Consider the following 18,533-nt stretch of genomic DNA (forward strand, 5'->3'; position numbering starts at 1 on the left):
GTACCTGCTCTGAGATAATGTATGTAAGGCGGTTTGCAAACTTTAGAGTGCCAGATAAAATACAAATCAGTATTAGTATGTTTGGGTCTCACTTTCTTCATCTATAAAATGATAGGATTGGACTAGATGACCTCTAAATATCTAACATTCTTTTTGGTTCTAAATCTGTAGTGATCCTATGATCTCTTCCTCCTAGAACCATCAAGACTCAGGTCAGGGGTCACTTCCTTAGTGAATCATTCATCCCATGTTCCCCAGATGTTAGTATTCTCTCCCTTCTCAAATTACCTAGTACGTACAAGCTGTATCAATCCAAAGGATGCAAACTCCTTGACGGCAGGGACTCACTCCAATCTTGGCTTTGTGTCCCCAGGGCCTGGCACATAATAGATAATGAATGTCTATTAAATTCAGGACAAATTCCAAGGATGGTGTCCTTGGTCACCATCATTCTTCCTCGCCTAGGAGGATATTATGACCATGGATAAATTTATGGTGATTTAATGGGAATAGGAGTAGAAGGGAGAGAGCACCTCTGGTGACTTAAAAGGGGAAGAGTGTCCCTTTAATGATCCCTGCTGTTGGGAATATCATCTTAATTACTTGAAGCTGGCCTATCTATTTTGCTACCGATTTTATCCTCTTTTCATTTGGGAGAAGTGATTTTTCTGCTCCAACTATTGACTGGGGCTGAAATGATTACAGCCACTCTGAACTAGCAAGCTCTCTCAGCAATCGGGTCTTCAGCAACCCTATCTAGACTAGCAGGGAGAGGTGTCCTGGCTGTCCTATAACACAAGAAGCATCATGACATATTCTTCAAATTCTTTCTTCCTTTCCTCATCACTTCCCATTAGAAAGTTAGCTCTCTTGGCTTTGCTGGTTTCTCTCACCTGTTTCCCATCACTAGCTAGAACAGGAATTTCTTGGAGGTCCAAAGATGCCAGGAGCCCAACACAAGAGTTTGGCACCTGAGCAGAGCCCTTATTCAACCCTTTTGAGTCAGCTGAAAGCTTCATTGGCTCCATTCCATTCCAGTATTGAAAAAAATACAAGCCCTGTCATTTTGGGGCCTACGTGGCATCTAGATTTAGTTTACTCTATCATAAAAAGACATGTGGGAACCTTTAAGAAGTGCATCTGGCTAAAGAGCTTGTTCTGATTCTCCTTAGTCCTGTGGCTAAGCCGCACCTGGAGAGCTCAATGTCAGAAGAGAAATTTTCCAACTCCCAACATTTATATTTAAATGACAAGTGGGAATGAGGAAGTATGATAGCTTGTCTTGTAGTTTGGGAAAACCTGGGTTCAAGGCCTGCATCTATGACCCTGGACAATTTATTTATGTGTGTATGTGAGGGGAGGAATTCACTAGGAGTTCCCAACACCAATGAAATCATAGGTCTTTTGGACCAAAAAAGTGGGGCTAGAGACCATATGGTTGACATGTCTAATATATAGTGAACTCCACTAAAAAAAGTCTTAATTTGAAAACCTGATCCTATTAAAACATATCAAAGAGGTGATCATTCACAGTACAAAAAGTTAGTTGAAACATGAATGGAAATAATAAGGTATGGATCTCTGAAATTGGAAAAATAAAATCCCAAACTTCCATTCCAACCTGTTCCACCACCAAACCTTTCCAAAAAGTGTATAATCAAGAGAACCTGGGAACTTGGGTGCCCACAAACCATGCAAATCTAGAGAACCAAGACCTGTTAGAAGTCTCAAAGATCTATGGGTTCTCTGTTTTTGCAAGGAATAGGTAATTGTCTTCCAGTAATCCACCAAGATTGAGTCAACTGTGGAGATTACAGAGCCAAATGGGGAGTCACAGGACCAATGAATAAGAACTAGAAGAAATTTTAAAAGTCATTTAGTCCAACTCCCTCATCTTGCAGATTAAAAAACTGAAGGCCAGAGAGGTAAGGAATAACTTAAGCAAAAGGCCACAAAGCTAGGAAGTGGCAGCTCTGGCCCCAGGTCTTGTGATTCTAGATCCAGTACTCTTGAGCAGTCTTCTTCCAAAGTGAAACCCCAAAGAGAAAGAACCCAAGAGACTCAGCATATGTGCTTAGACTGTTGACACAAAAATTGGGGAAGTGGCCAGGCAGAAAACTTTAAAATCACCTTCCCATTTATTTTCAGAAGCATAATGAATCCAACCAAAAGATCTTGCCGTGGCTTTTTCCACAGTGATTTCTGAAGGTTTTACTGTGAAATCTCCCAAGTGGACATCACTATAGAACTCCAGGGCCCTGGAACACCCGAGAATAGCAAGGACTCCTATTCAGCAGATAAATCTCTTCAGGGATAGTTGGTCCTTCACTGACACTAAGGGCACTTCTAAACTACACCAATGATTATTATACAATGGCACCTCCCCAAAGCTGACAAAACAAAAATTTTAAAACCCACCAAGAAAAACTTCATAATCCAGTTTTTCTGATTCAATGAAGAGGAAGGAAAGAACAAGCACACTCTAAAGGTTGAAAATCTGGTTTAAAAAAAGGGTTTGCTTTTCATTTTATGTTCAATTCTGGAGAAAATAGATTTTATTTTATATATATTTTAAACCTCTTTGTGGAATGGATCCTCAGGACATGCAAGTCCATATTAAATCCATTTTTAGGTAAAAGATAATTGTGGGGAGGACAGCTAAGGAATAATGCATAGATGTAAGAGTGGATTATTTACCATTTATCCTGTGGGTAGGCACTGGTTTGAACCCCTAAAACTGCTTCTCTGAAGCTTTGTCCCAGGTAATCTTGGAGAGGGACTCTTCCCAGTCTGTAGACCAATGCTCCTTCCCTTGGGGCACCATGACAATTTTGAGGAGCCAGGTCCCGCAAACCCCTTTTGTCCCCCGCCCTCCTCCCAACTTGAATTCATTCATGCCTTGAGAAGTCATGCTTCAAAGTTTCCATCCTAATCAAGTAATGAAGCTTCTGAGGTATTAAGCAATCCATGACATTTGTGACTGGTTAACTTTAATTTGTCAAAATAAATTTGCAGTATTTTGCATGTTAGTAATACAGTGCTGGTATTGACAGGTAAAATCATCATCTGCGTACATAGAAACCTTCATTTAGAAGCACACCTTAGGAGGGAAATGGATACACAATAAAAAGCGATCACAGGCCAAGCAGCAAGCCCTAGAGCGTAACAAGCTGGATGTCAGATTTGAGGATTATCTAATACAACTGTTTAGCTGCCAATCTGATAAAGGGGAGCTCAACTAGGTTACAACCCAAAAGGAAGAACACACACTGCCTTCTCATAGAACACTGTTGGACAGGCCTTAGTTACTCTGTTGAGTCAGTTCATTTGCAGTAGAAACTCAACTCGGGCACCAAGACATAGGCTAATTCCATCATATGGCCCTTCGTCCCCTTCTCTGTGTATCCAACCCCCTTCTCCATGCTCTCCAGCCTACCCCACCTTTGCCTCTCCCAGTCCCCCAAAAAGACACAACGTGGTTTTATTATTGCCGACAAGCTTCTTAAGTGAATAAAGAGTGCATACGAAATAGCATTTTAACTGAAGTCATACAATGAAGTCTCACTCCTGTTTATTATACAATGAGTTGATAAAACAATCATTTCTAGTAAATATCTCCACTTTTTTTTTTCTTTAAAAGAACTAATACTCTCAGGGTTCAAATGACCACATTCTAGCCCAGGGGGGCCCAAACCTTTCCCAACTGAGGACTGCTACCTGGGGGCCACTCTCAAGAAAGTCTGAGGCTTCATGAATTATTAGAGGCATTTCCAGCTTCCCTCCCCAAACCTCTTTTCCTGGGGGAGGACTGCCATAAAGTTAACAGATCCCAGCAGGCAGAGCCAGATTCTAGCTGCTGGACTGCATGCTGAGACTTGAGCTTCCTCCCCAGGTGTGGCCATTGGGCAGCCCATTCCATGCCTCAGCAAGACTGGACATGGGTCTTCCCTGCTCTAGTCCTTCCAGTAGTCCACACGTAATGCTCTACATATCAAAAACAAACAGATCTTTGAACTGTGGATAAGAACAGTTGTAACAAAGTCATAGCTACATATTTTTCTCTACATTTTGTTTATTGAGACAAACTAATTAAAAAGGCACAAACATAGGGCATATGTTTACATGGACATTATAACAAACATATACATTAAAAGTGTAGGAATGTGTTGCCTTCCTGCTAAACAGAAAGTTCCTAAGCTTTTATATATACAAAAGTTGTACAATTTAATGTCCTAAAGTACAAAAGATCATTTATAAAATTATTTTACACTAAGTTCTATTTATTTATTTTTTTTTTTTACTATGTAGTTCAACCCCCTAGAACTGTTTTGAATAATGACACAGATACCTGTCCCTGATGTAGGAAGTCTGCCTCAGAAAGCAAGGTATTTTGATGTTTGGACTGACACAGAGGGGTACAAACGGAAGTCGTCCAGTTTGATAGTCCTGCAAACATTCTGCAAGATTAACACAACTAATTTCCATTTATCTCAACTGCAAGATTAAAAACAAAAAACAAAACACACACAAATTGCAACTTAAAAAAAAAAAGATCGTGTAGAGACTTGGTTTTGGATTTTCTTTTAAACAATGTTTTAAAAACATGAATGTGTGGCATGATGGTCTAAAGAGTATCTTGTTTTCCTAGCTTTTGGTTTCTACCTTATGTACAGAAAAAAACATTCTGCTAAGAAACAAAAAGCACATGTCTCAACGTGTGTGATCATTGCAGGGTTTCTGCAGGGAGTTCAGACAGCTGTCTCCCTGAAAACACTACAAAGTTGATAGAAGTGTTTTCTTTAAACAAAAAATTTAAGGGAAAAAAGTGATGATGATGTAAATATTTACAAAAGTCAACAGATCTGCACAACACTTGATTAAGAAAATGGGGAAAGAGAAATTAAAAAAAAAAAAAAAAAAAAAAGACACACACTCTGCTTGTCCTGAAGGGGCATACTACCTAGTTAGTGGTTAGAATAAAAACTGTATACAATTTAATATAAGACAAAACTTCTAGTGAGCAACTAACACATCTGTCCCTGTTGCAATATCAACAGGTTCTGATTGGGAGAGAGAGGGGCATATACATCACATCTAAGTGCCTCCAGCGTCTTCCAATTTTAAAGCAATATTTAAGTATTCCAAAGTACTCCTTGGCTCTTGAATAAGAGCCCCAGAGGTCTAGCTAGGCTAGGAGCCTGCCTGTCCGCAAACTTTTTGTCTCCTCCTCTGTCAGTAGCGGCCTTTCTTTACCAAACACAATTTTTGTTTTTGTCTTTTTTTGTTTTTTTGTTTTTTTAAAAAGTCAACTACAATGCTATACTCCATCAGGATTAATATGCTGAGCAATATTTACATCTCCAAATATCAGGTCACAATCCCTATTATATGTTGAAGTTAGAATGATAAATTATCATATGCTTTGCATATCAGAGCTGGTATCACCTTTCCCATAGGGAATGCTGCCTGAAATTAACATATTCCCAAAGGTAAAATGCATATTCTCTGAAATGCATTTTATTATGACAATGTAATGCATTTACTCATAAAAACATTAAACGTAGATAATTCTACACTAGCTCTCAATAAGTGGATTTAGAAGAGGCAGGTTAAAAATCGGCCATCCACCCTATTTGGGAGACAAAGAGTTCTGCTAGTGTTTAAAGCAAAATGATTTCCTAGTCAGAATAATTTCTGGGATAAAAACTGGTTTTTGCACATATGTATTTCACTTCATATGTCTGGTTTTATTTGTGGTATTTCATTAATGAACTACTATCCTGTTTCAACATTGCTGTGAGTTAAAGGAAAAATCTTTTGAAATGGAAGTGATCACTTTACATACCTTACTTTGAAAAATCCCAAGTTGGAGAAAAATGCTACTTAGGCTTTTAACTAGTGTAATAAGACCTCCCAATTTCTTGGTTTGACTTTTGCTTTAATAAACTAAAAAAAATGTTGCTGGTAAATATTTGCTTTAACTTTTTTTTTTTTTTAAATAACACTGTTTACCAAGGTGGTGATGTGGGCAAAGCTTGGGGTAAGAAAGGCATGCTCTCTACAGGTCTCATTGCTATATTTAGTGGGGCAGCTAATGTCATTGGTGTGGGTAGGTTCATTGGGGATGTGATAGTGACTGGGTGTGCTATATTCACTGGGGCAGTGACTGGGGTGGGGAGGTTGACTGGGGTGGTGAGTGTTAGTGGAGAGGTCATGGATAGTGGACTGGTTATAGTTACAGGATGCCCTATATTCATTGGGCTGGTTATATTAACTGCACTTGAAACATTTACTGGACTTCTCATGCTCATTGCAGCTGCCACTGTGACTGGGTTTGACATCGTCCCAGACGACACAGAGGAAGTTATATTGAATGGAGTAGTAAGAGTCACAGGTGTTGTAGCAGCCGTGGAAGTTTGGCACAGGTTAGCAGCTTCTAAAATGAGAAGACGAAAAGGACTTTAGACTCTCAAAATCATGAATGAAATTTCAAAAAAATCTTCTGAATCAATTTTTAAAAAAGGAAAAGTCACAAATATTTAGTAAGTTAAATAATAACTTTTTTTTTTTCAACCAAGAAGTCAATATGACAGAGATGCCTTCTGAGCACAGGGCTGGGGAGGCAGGAACTCCAGAATACTAATCTTATCTCTGATACTAACTCCCTCTAGGACTTGGGCAAGTTGCTCAGCCTCTCAGTCTAGGTTTCCCCCCACAAGGGGGGAATCAAACTTACTTACCTACCTCACAGTGGTGGTATGAGGATCAGTTAACTTCTGCATGGCACTCTGTGGAGCAGAGGCACCACAGTAGGGTTAAGTATTCTCACTATCACTTCATGCAGTTCCTCTGAATTCTAAACGCTTTCCTGGGAAGAGCCAACCACCAGCAGGTGAGAGGGGCTGGTTTACACAGAGCTGGGCTATTGGTTACACAGTATCGTACAATCAGAAAAATCCTCTCATGAGGCACATTGTAAGTAGTGGAGAGAATGTGTACATACCGAATGGTACGTACTCTATAGCCTTCTCAAAGGTGAACTGACATTCTGTGAAGGTTTTAAAAAGCCATTATTAGGGACTGATAAGCAAAGCTATTTCAGTAATTATCTGCTTATTTCAGTCTTAGAAAAATCATTTCTGCTAAATAACTTTGATTACAATTAAGTTTCTTAACTATGTTTAAAAGAAAAAATTTCACCCTTAGATCTATGCCCCACTCCCTCTCCCACCCCACTCCCATCTCCTATCTTACTTCTAAACTAACTTAACTGGCTAGTTTAATTGTAACACAATATATTTACACATATTACACATATCATGAAGAAGATGGAAAAGGGTTAACCAGTGGCCTGAACAAGGAGACCCTTCAGTGAGCTGGAGGGTTCCTGGTCCTTCCCTTATCCAGCTGTGACTGGACACTTTCCCTTGGAGGATAACCCACCACAGCCCCCACAAAAATCAGCACCACCTGCTGGTTAGCCAGAGTACAGAACTCCTAAGAGGGACAGTGGGGGTGGGATGGGGGAGGGGCTGCCAGTGATGTGGCTAACAAAATGAAAAAGGGCAGGCTGAGCTAAAATGAATTTGAAGCTAAATTTGGTATTTATACACTTATTCCACAAGTGGGCCAGGTTATTCATAGCATGGATGCTTCATCCATGAAACAGTTAATAGCAACCATTCCCTGGTTAATTCAATACAGGCTGCACAAATTCTCTACAAGCTTTATTATGTTCTTTGCTCCAGTACTTAAAGGGACACTGTCAATTTAGTTTAAGCCCTAAACTTATCAAGGTTCCCTTACTCTCACAAATGTTACAAAATTGAACAGGAATACAGTTTTCTGCCATCTATAGGCCTTTTCAATGAGAAGTGTACAACGAATGGGAACACAATAGCATTTTGTTTCATGGGGGGTCAAAGGATGAGCCTAAACAGTTGAGTTATTATATAAGCAAAATGAAACACAATATCTAGCAGAAGAGGTAGTGGATACATAGCTAATTAGGATATCTTCTTTCTGGTATTATCTTCCCCAAAATACTTTTTGGGGTCTTTATCTTGTAAGCCTGACAGTGTACTTTGAATATGACTTGATTTAACACTTATGATCCCTGGCCTCTAAATAAAATGCTCTGTGAATATCATTTCAACTAATAAGCAAACAGCCCCTTTATAATACTTGTATTCATTATCATAGTACAATATTCCTCCCCCCACCCCCAACTCATCTATTTCTCTATTTCCCTTACTAGCAATTTGTCAAAACAATGACAAATAATTACATCTGGAAGACAGGAACAAGCAGCCCTTGAGGAAGCCCTGTCTGGAAGGCTGCATTCTTTTCCTTCACTGCCATTGGCTGTATGAAAAAGGATACGATTCCCACTCTTTAGTGAAATCCTTGACTGTTTAGAAGGGGTCTGAGGGAAGGGAGAACAGCCACCCTACACAAAAGCCAAGGATGAAAGAAACTACAAGACCCAGGACATGACAGTGAAGCAACATATACAGGAGATTTCTAACAAATTCAAAGTCATGGGGACTGGAGGAAAGGCAGTAACAAGAGTTTATAAACCTGCCACAGGGGGAGGGGAAATATACCAGAAATTGGAGATATGCTGACAAATATGCTTCTCTGAAGCAGCCCCATGCCAGACCAGAAGTCAGAATTGTGACCAGAAAGCTAAAGAGCTATGCTGAGCAATTGGTACTTTAACTGATTCTTTAACATGATATAAACAAGAGAAAAAGCAAATGATTCTCAATTTTTAGCTACTCCAATAAACTTTTGAACTAAGGATTATTTTATGTTGATCCTAGAGCCTCACTGAATAACAATATTAACATAAACCATGGAGAGGAAAGAAATCAGCACCATGGTCGATGGGGGAATCAGAGAAAAGATGCAAAAAGGCCAGAACAGCAAGGGATAGAGTGGAAAGATGGGACTCAAAGGAAATGAATTATCCAGCGGCTGATAAAGGCACAAAAATGATGTGCCATCGGAACACTAAAAATGAGAATGTTTTTTGCAAGAAAGTAGTTAAAAATGTAAGGATACTGATGGCTAAATTCTGTTTTTGGATAATAAAAAAGAAAGGCTAATGATTATCTATCCAAGGAAGAAATCTGCTTCCAAATTTATAAAACTTATAGACCAAAGAAATCCAGAAAGATATAAAGAGATTCTAGTTTTCCAATAAGGACAAAAATTAGTGAGATACTTTATTGTCAACAACAAAACTTTACCAGATTTTTTTTGCATATTATGTTTACAATTCACAAACCTGTCACCCTTAGTTATACATAGTCTCTTACGTTATTTGACATACCAAGATAAAACATTTTTCTCTCTAACCATAAAATGCCAAAAAACTCTTCTTACCTTTCTTCCTTGCCTTGACAGCTTCTTCCCACAATCTCAGTGTCTCTACCTGCTTCCCTGGCCAGCTGGTCACATGCTGCTGCTGCTGCTGCTGTTGCTGCTGCTTCTGGTTGCTGGTCTCTTCATTCATGCATGCTATTCCAATCAAATACAAACACAAAACATAAAATTCACCTTGAAAAGTTTTTGTTTTGTTTCAAAATTCCTAAAGAACACTCTTAGGGGCAAGCTAGGTGGCTCAATGGATAGAGCCATACCTGGAGATGGGAGGTCCTGGGTTCAAATCTGGCCTTGGACACGTCCCAGTTGTGTGACCCTGGCAAATCACTTGACCTTCCATAGCCTAGCCCTTACCACTCTTCTGCTTGGGAACGGATACTTCTCTCCACTCTAAATTGGATACTAATATCCACTTATATTACTCTTCATAATCTTTGCAGTTTGTTTAAATAGCTCCCTCCAAAGTTCTTCTCTTCTAAGACTAATGACCACACCAATCAAAAGTTAAGAAACAAACACAAAACAGGAGAGCAGGGACACTGGAGAAACCCAGACTAAACAATTAAAAAAAAAAAAACACCTCCTTACTATTTCAAAATACTGATAATGTCTTTGAAAAGGAATTTAATAATAATTGTTGTAATCAATCTGTTCATCAAAATATTTAACTATGTTCTTGTTTGACCATAATAAAATGCATTATAAGTTAAACTTTAAAACACCACTAGTAAAATTAAAAAATACTTAATCTGATTTATTTATTCTGTATAGGTTTTAAATGAAGTTAGCCAAATTTAATATACATATGAAGCATTTCATTAATTTTTAATCATCTATTTTTTGAGGATTTGTTGTTTTTGCCCAGTAACTCAAATATGATGCAAAGTTCTATTCCAAATGACAAGATAGTAAAGGAAAAAAGCCTGTATAAATGCAAAATTATTCAACAGTATACTGCAGCAGCAAGAAATATCATCAATAAGCTGTGCAAGGGAAAGACCCAACTTTAGAGTCTGAGAAGTAAATTTGTTTCACTTTTCTTTAACTGACTAAGAAATTCCATATCTTTACTAGTTTGAGGATGGAAATGGTTTTGTCATAACTTTTTAATTGAGCCAAACTTGACCTGGAGGTATGAGAGCTCAGTTCTATAACAATCTCTGGTAATCCAGCTCTGCTTGCCTGCCCACACCCATTCTAAGGAGAGAGACAGAGACAGAGAGTCAGAGAAAGAGTCTTCCATATCTTCGGAGAGACAACATTTTTAAGTTCACTTAGAAAACAATTTTTAAAAAAAGAAAAAAGTACTTCCAGAGCTTTACCTTAATGCAACTAGGTAGTGATAAATAAATAATATGTTGGAAATTCTTTTATTTTAAACAATCATGAGAAAAAGCAGTGAGAACAACATTTTTAAGTTCACTTAGAAAACAATTTTTAAAAGAAGAAAAAAGTACTTCTAGAGCTTTACCTTAATGCAACTAGGTAGTGATAAATAAATAATACGTTGGAAATTCTTTTATTTTAAACAATCATGAGAAAAACAGTTACTTTCTGTTCTCTGAGTTGCAATACATTAGGACTTTTCATTCCAGTCCCTAGGAAAAATGATTCACTGGAAAAGAGTCATCAGACAATTCTGCTATTTCTAGCATGGATATACATAACAAGTGAGGCTTACAAATCAATGTAGGCAAATACTAAGATTTGAAAGTAATGGAGTTTCTAATCCAGTGTTTCGTGTGTAGATATTGTGTAGATAATGGAAATGTCAAATGCTCTTCTTTGGAAGCACCCTGAGAAGTTTCAATAAAAAGTGAAAATACTAAAGTTGACCAAAAATAAGGAATTCAAAACATGATTTAAAACATTTTTGGTACATTTTTTTAATCAATGCAAAATATATACAACATAAAAAAGTTTCACCTACTTTTATTGATGCCTTGTTTACATGTATTACAGTTGATACTTTGGCTCTGCCCATGTGTCTTTAAGTGGCTGGTGATATATGCTGCACTCAGAAGTTTACCACAGATATTACAAGATACCTTTCCTTCATGGCGAACCATATGTGTCCGTAGTCTGTCTTTGGTGGCAAAGGCAGCAGTGCATGTCTGCATGAGGGAGGAAAACTTTTTTTAAATATAGACTATCCTGTTCCACTCATTTCGAAGCACTCTGTACTATCTATGTGTTACTATGCCCACATTATTCAAACAGAGCTATTAAAATTTTGCTTATATGTGTCTTATGAATGGTGATTTTAAATCTTTCACGGATGCTAAGTCCCTTCCATTTCAGGGAAAGGGAAAAAAATTAATCTTTTGGATCTTTCCTTGAATTCAAATAATTTGTACTTATTCCAACCTGTTTGATGTGACATCAATTACATTAAGTCAAAGACTTTCAGCAACAAACTAGAACTAATGTCTAGTCTTTTGCTTTAGTTTTCAGTATTTAATTTTTTTACAATTTTTATTGTTACACAAAGTCATTATCAAACAACCTTTCATGATAGTCCAAAAGGAATATTTTTTAAAACCTGATAAGAACCAGTGACAAAAATCTGAAGATAATTCATGCTATTTCAATTTAATTTTTTTAAAGGTCTTATATCACAGAAATAGAAACTGTCTTTTTTTTTTTTTAACTAAACTAGCCTTTAAAACAGACCACTTTATTCAAGTTAGCAATTTCCAAACCATTCTGAATCTGAGAGATGTGACTGGCTTATACTTTCTGGATCAAGTGCATAATACTAAGAGTAAGTCATTTTAACTCTTACTTGGCATTTGAAGGGTCTCTCTGTTGAATGGACATGTTTTACATGACAGCTTAAGTGGTCCGGCCTGTGAAGGAGAAAGGTATAACATGTAATGAAATACAGAGATGGTACCAGCTGTGATGCTTATATGCCTTTTGCCTTTGGATAGAAGAGAGGAGATGAGAAGAGGTATATGTAGTTTAAAGAAAGTTGACAGCATTAATGACCTTCCTTTCACACAGAAAAGAAAAACTTTCCCTTTTTACCTGAGAAGATTATCTCCTCTCCAACACCAAATTACACTAAATCTTACCTCCCACAGTTAAAATATGGCCAAAATTGTAGTCCTAATAATATGACTGGAATGATATAACTATATTAACTATAAATATTTTTTAAAATAAGACCATAGGACTTTAGATTTGGAAAGGGCCTTAGAATCCATCTTATCCAATCAAAATGAGTGAAAGGCTCAGCACTCAGACAGTAGGTAAGAATTATTTTCCCATGTACCTTATCAAAAGCTAGCAAGAATCCCCCACCTCTGGAGAAATACTTCCTTGGTTTGTAGAGTCTGTAACTCCTCTACCCAGACATTCAATTACCAGGGCAAGTTATGCCTTTCTGCTAAATTCAGGGCTGAGTGAACCAGGGCACTTCCTAAACAAAATAAGATGTTGACCACCTTTCAACTGAACCAAATTGGAGCCAGTGACCTAGAGATATAAGATCTCAGTACCTATCACCAATTTTGTGCAGTAATACAAGCTTGCCCATACCCGTTATTAAAATAACCATCCCTCCCCACCATCTTCTGGGAGACAAAAATGAAGTTCACTGAGAACATAACTTTAAAAAGAAAAAAAAACAAACCCAGTACCTCGAGAAGCCTTTCCCACAAACACTGCAAGTATATGGTTTGGTGATGCCTCCTTCATGAGACCTCACATGGTAAGTCATCCGATCCTTCCTCTTGAAGCGTTGATTGCAAATAGGACATTCAAAGGGCTTCTCATCTGAATGAGAGAGCTTGTGCCGGTTAAGGTGATAGACATCTCTGAAGGCCTTCCCACACATCTCGCAAGCATGGTTCTTCTTGACTGGCTTACTGGGCTTCTTGACTGTCTGTGTCACTGGCATAACAGTGGAAGTGGCACTGCTGCTAGGGTTAGTGCCAGAGGAAGATGTAGTGACTGTTGACAAGATGCCTGCAATGGTTGAGACCAACGAAGTTCGGCTGTTGTCTCCAGCGATGGTAGAAATAAGAGGTACCACCGTGGTAGGGGTTTTCTTTGACCGTGACACTAACTTTATCCCAGTGTGGCAGGACTCATGGCGCCTCAGGTGGTAGCTGTCCCTGAAAGCTTTACTGCAGTAAGTGCACACAAAGGAGGTTTTAGGTTTTTCTTTTTTAATCCCAATGGCATCCTTTAATGTTTCTGGTGGTGCCTGAGGTTTCTGAGTTATTGGTAATGGAAGCAACGGCTTCTGATCAGGGGGCTCCACAGCAGAGCTCAGGAGGGGCAGCAAGCTGTTCTGTGCTGCCTGCTGTTGGTGATGGGAGGCTTCGTGGGCCTAAAACCAAACATTTACACTTAAGAAACACAACCACTCACAACAGCCTTCAAAATTCAACATGCTCCGGACAACACAAACCCAAGAAAACAAATGGAAGACCTTGAAAGCATACTTTCTGTAACAGGGGTTAAGCAAACTTGCAGTAACTCAAAGAACCCAGCACATAACATTTAAGTCACCATACAATACACAGACTTTTGCCATTCCTGTGCTGAGGCTGTTCTCGATTTTAAACAGCTGACTCACCTACCAGACTACCTTAGTTCAGATGGGATGCACTCGATGGTAAAATCCCTTTGCATTATTCTGTCAATACTGAAGCCAAGTTTAAATAACTTATCCAAAAAAATGACACTACAGACATATACTTAGCCTCTCAATGAAATGTAAAACACAACAGAAGCATCCACTTGTGAATTAAATAGGGGAGGAATGGCTCATGTCTCCTCTTTTTTCACCAGAAAATCCTGAATGATTAAGCAAAAGAGCTGTTATTGCTAAATAATGAATGGAATCTAGTATTCTAAGTATATTAGTTAGAATAACTTTACTTTCCCTTAACCCTACCAGAGACTGGGTTGAAATTAAGCCTGTTATAGTACAACCTGTAGTGTATCTGTCAGCAAAGTACTTCCAACTATTCTTTAATTCACCTGATGCTAGATAAGTCTACTTTCTAAAGCTGTATTTAACTGGTTGTCCAAATCATTTAATTGTCAGACAGGTTAAAGGAAAAAAAAAATGTTTAATTTCCCCTATAAGCCTGTATTTCTCCAACAGTTCTTGCTTTTGTTAAAATATTAGACAAGTACGTTGTTCTAACGCACATTCCTTCCCATCCCGCCATCCCCCAAAACTAAGGATTTAACAGGCTTCCTAGAAATTGCCATCAACTATAAAGCCCAATTTTCCCCTATAGATCACCTTGTTGGCATTTGTGTTATTATACTGGTTTTGAGGTCACAGTACTTCCATATTAACAAATTCTTTAGGATATGATACGTTACTTCCTGAAAAAGTTTTTCTAAAAAATTTCCCTTTTCCAAAAATTATCTGAGTCTGAGGCAATGGTCCCAAACCCCAAAATGTATGTTTTCACAATCCTAGGAGGACACAAGTTAAAGACCCTAAAAACTTCGAGCACAGTATCCTAGGCCTTTTCCCACAGTCTGACTTTAGAAGCTTATTTATCCTTCCTATACCCTACAATCACAAATCCTGCAGTCATTTAGCTAGCCTCCTAAAGGACAGAAAACCAAGGACAAGTAATCACACATTCAAATGCATGCATACAATTTCTCCCCATAGGATAAGAAGAATACCTACTATTACACCCAGTTTACTTGATGAGAATGACACAGCTAAACTTAAAATCAGTGTCCCACATGACCATACAGTGTGATTATCCACAGACTTAATTTCAATTAGCAGGTTTAGTACCTTTGACTTCACCTCCCTCTGAGTCCTGGGAAGCTCTCAGAAACTTTGTATGTACTTCAGTTCAAGGCATCTCTGGACTTAGTGTTCGTACTGAATTACAGCATACTTTTTTTATGGAGTTTCTCTTGGTCTCTATGAGATTTAAGAATCTCATTGGGTGACATTGAAAATAGTCTAAAGAGATCCATAGTCTAATCCCTACCCTTTCCCCAAACTCTAAGATTCCCAAAGTCATATACAGTATACAAATAGTTAATATTTGAAGATAGGTCAAGATACACAATTTCAAAGCCAAATGACAGATCAGATAGTAGAGAATGCAAATCTTTTGGACAAGGTTCAGACAGTTTGGAGGCATTTTTCAATACTAAAGAACCATTAGGATAGCTGAGCACTAAAAGCACTTAGTAGTATTTTATCAATATAGATATCCAAGTAAATACTTTCACAGAACTGCTGAAGCTCACTTTTACAAGGGTCTTAAGAGTTCCCTTGATTATTTCTTAAATGAAATTATCAAGAATGTCCTTACTACTGAAGGAATAACTTCTTGATTTCCAAGATTTTCTATACAAAATCTTCTTAATGAAAGTACTGCTACCTCCCACCCCCCCACTCCCTGTATCAGAGGTAGAGACAGACTAAAGCAACAATTGCTGCCGGACTCTGGTAAAGTACAGTTTAAAAAAAAAAAAAATCCATTTGCAGGGCAGGCTTTTATTTGACTAGGATCATCATTGAATCAAAGTTTTATTTTTTTTTCTATCCCCTTCAATTGTAGTGCTTTTAACCCTGTCTGAGCTTTCCTTGTCTTGTGTTGGCCAGAAAAAAAAAAATGTTATTTCATCACTCAGGGTGGTAGGATATGGCACCGTGAAATCTCCAGTGCCAGAGGGTAAAAGATTTTGTACTGAAACAAATTAGCATCAGTGAGTCATATCTTGAATGTCCTGTTAGGAGAATCATCCATCAAACATTTTAACAGCTATGGCTTTCACTTTCTATCCTGTATCTGGAAAGTAAGCAGGTGTTAAATTGTTTTAAAATATAAATGCGATAAGATGCTAATGGAAACAAACAATGTAATTTACTCCTTCATTTCCTCAATGGAAATAATTTAAAATCCAAACAGTGTAGATCTATTCAATACCTTTCAATAGAAATTCCTGCAATATTTTCAATATATACACAACTATCTCTCCAAATCTATGTTAAATCATTAAATCAGCTTTTTCAAAATTTAATGAGGGCTATATGAACATTATGGGTCAAAAATTTATCTCTCACACCTATGAGGTAGATGGAATCATTTTCTTAAAAAAACAACAAAACCTGATATAATTGTATGTATGAAAATACATTAAATCTAACAGTAGTTAATCAATGATATCTTTTCCAAGAATATTGAAATATCAAATGTTATATGTTTTAAGTAGTGATTAGCTTTATAAATATTAGTTACGAGATTTCCCCCTAAAATAAATACATGATCCTTCTTATCTTCACAATCTCCAATTAAGTTTATATAGCTATCTAAATCATTCATATCAAAACTACTCCAGAGGTATATTAAACATATTTTTAATGAAGGTCTGAAAGTGTTTTTTTTTTTTTGGAGAGAATATTTATCACCTTTAATACCAATCTGGACATTGGATAGTTAAATATTATTTTTTCTCTAACAAATGTTCACTATATATTTTTTAAAATGTGGATAATATATATTATTCACCAAACTCATTAAAATATAATAAAATAAAAACAGATCAGATTCGGTAGGAGGCAATTTCTTATTTTGAAAACTTCAATTTCAAAAAGCCTGTGTTTATAGTCTTAAAAAAACTCCAAGCCACCTACAAAACAGCTTTGCAGGTATCAGATACTTTAAAAAAAAAAAAAAAAAAAAAAGACTACGGGTAAACTCTCAAATCAAGACCACTGAGGTGAGTAAAGTGGTTTAGAAAATAAATTCATTAAAAATTCTACATCCGTTCCTGGTTAACTAAGTAAAAGGGCTCAAGAGCTCCAGAAGTCTGGGGTTTCATGAAGTTATTCAAAGAAGGAAAATAACAGAGAAGTGGGAGGATCGCACTTTAAAGTGATGAGTTTCCTGCCCTCTTTCTGTTCCGAAGTTTCCCAGTGAGCTCATCAGAACTGCCCACTAAACGCTTCGTTTGTAAATTGGAACGAAACAGCAAAGTAAATAAATAAAAATCCATCCCAGGGCATCCAAACAGGGTCATCATCTCGGTTCCCCAACGAACAGCATCACTCTTTCCTCACTCCCCCCATTCCACCACACACCCCCCCCCCGCCCCCATCAAAGTAAAGCCAGTTAATAAATCGGCCATACAAATGACTTTCACGGTTTCTAGCGGAAAGCGGGTGGCTTCGGGAAAGAAAGAGAAGAAAAACACCCCAAGGGGTGACTCATCTGGGGGCTTTGCAAGCGGGATCTTTCCCAGTCTCCTTCCCTTTCTTTCTCTGGCGCTCCCCCGGGTCAGAGGAAATGTGCGCGGTCAGAGACAAGGGCTCCAGTAGGAGTAGGAGGGGGTCGCTCCATCCAGGACCCTGGCCTCCCTTCTTCGGCCTCCGGGGGGGATTCCCTAGACTGAATGGGAGGGGGGCAGGGAAAGACGCGGGAGAGGAAGGGGGTGTCAGCTGCGGTCAAGTCCCGGCGCAGGGGCTTTTGTAAAAGGACAATTTCAAATCCAGTCGATAAGTTCAGAGACACAGACACTGCCCAAAGCAAACCCCTCCAACTGGGCAAGTACCCAGAGGGGAAAAAACAGGGGGAGCCGGGGGTCCGAGGACACCCCCTGCACACTCGGAGATGGCCTGCGCAGGGGGGGGGGGGGGTTAGCAACAAAAAAGAGGGACCACAGAGCGGAGAAAGGAGAGCAGGCAAAAGAAGGGGGGAGTCAAAGAGAGGGGCCGGGAAACTTGGGCGGGATGGGGGACGGGGGGCACCAGGTCTGCACTCCCCCCTAGGGTCCCGGGGCGCTACAGACGCGCGCCCTTCCCTTCCTCGGGGCCGCTACCGGGCTGGTGACAGCGGGCCGACCTCCTCCCTTCCCCTTCGGGGCGAGAGGGGAAGGGGGTGAGTGCCCGCGGGAGGCCCGGGGGTCACCCCCAGGCCGCGGGCCCCCTCTCTGCCCCGGCACACGCACACACACCCTCGCGCCCCGGGAGGCCGCCTCCTCACACCTCGGTCGCCCCGCGGCTCCCGGGCGGGCTGGCGGAAAAACAAAGGGGGATTAGGGAGGCCGGGGCCCGGCCGGGGCTAGGGCGCGGAGCCGGCAGGCAGGCAAAGCAGGCAAGCAGGCAAGCGGGCGGGCTGGGAGGAGGGGAGGAGGAGCGC

General features: G+C 39.1%; 1 protein-coding gene across 1 annotated transcript in view; it reads right to left on the bottom strand.

Annotated features, from left to right (window-relative positions):
- Positions 1-2,973: 2,973 nt before the first annotated feature.
- Positions 2,974-18,533, bottom strand: part of LOC123246082 (vascular endothelial zinc finger 1-like) — a 16,208-nt gene continuing 648 nt past the window's right edge. Inside the window, exons 2-8 of the mRNA XM_044675029.1 lie at positions 18,214-18,407; positions 17,947-18,010; positions 13,035-13,729; positions 12,176-12,239; positions 11,321-11,504; positions 9,391-9,525; positions 2,974-6,436 (exon numbers count right to left, since the gene is read on the bottom strand). Of these exons, the coding sequence (XP_044530964.1) occupies positions 6,009-6,436; positions 9,391-9,525; positions 11,321-11,504; positions 12,176-12,239; positions 13,035-13,729; positions 17,947-18,010; positions 18,214-18,407 (1,764 nt within the window). The 3' untranslated portion in view covers positions 2,974-6,008. The remainder of the gene's footprint in view (positions 6,437-9,390; positions 9,526-11,320; positions 11,505-12,175; positions 12,240-13,034; positions 13,730-17,946; positions 18,011-18,213; positions 18,408-18,533) is intronic.

Source organism: Gracilinanus agilis, chromosome 4, assembly GCF_016433145.1.
Source record: "Gracilinanus agilis isolate LMUSP501 chromosome 4, AgileGrace, whole genome shotgun sequence".
NCBI classification, from domain to species: domain Eukaryota; kingdom Metazoa; phylum Chordata; class Mammalia; order Didelphimorphia; family Didelphidae; genus Gracilinanus; species Gracilinanus agilis.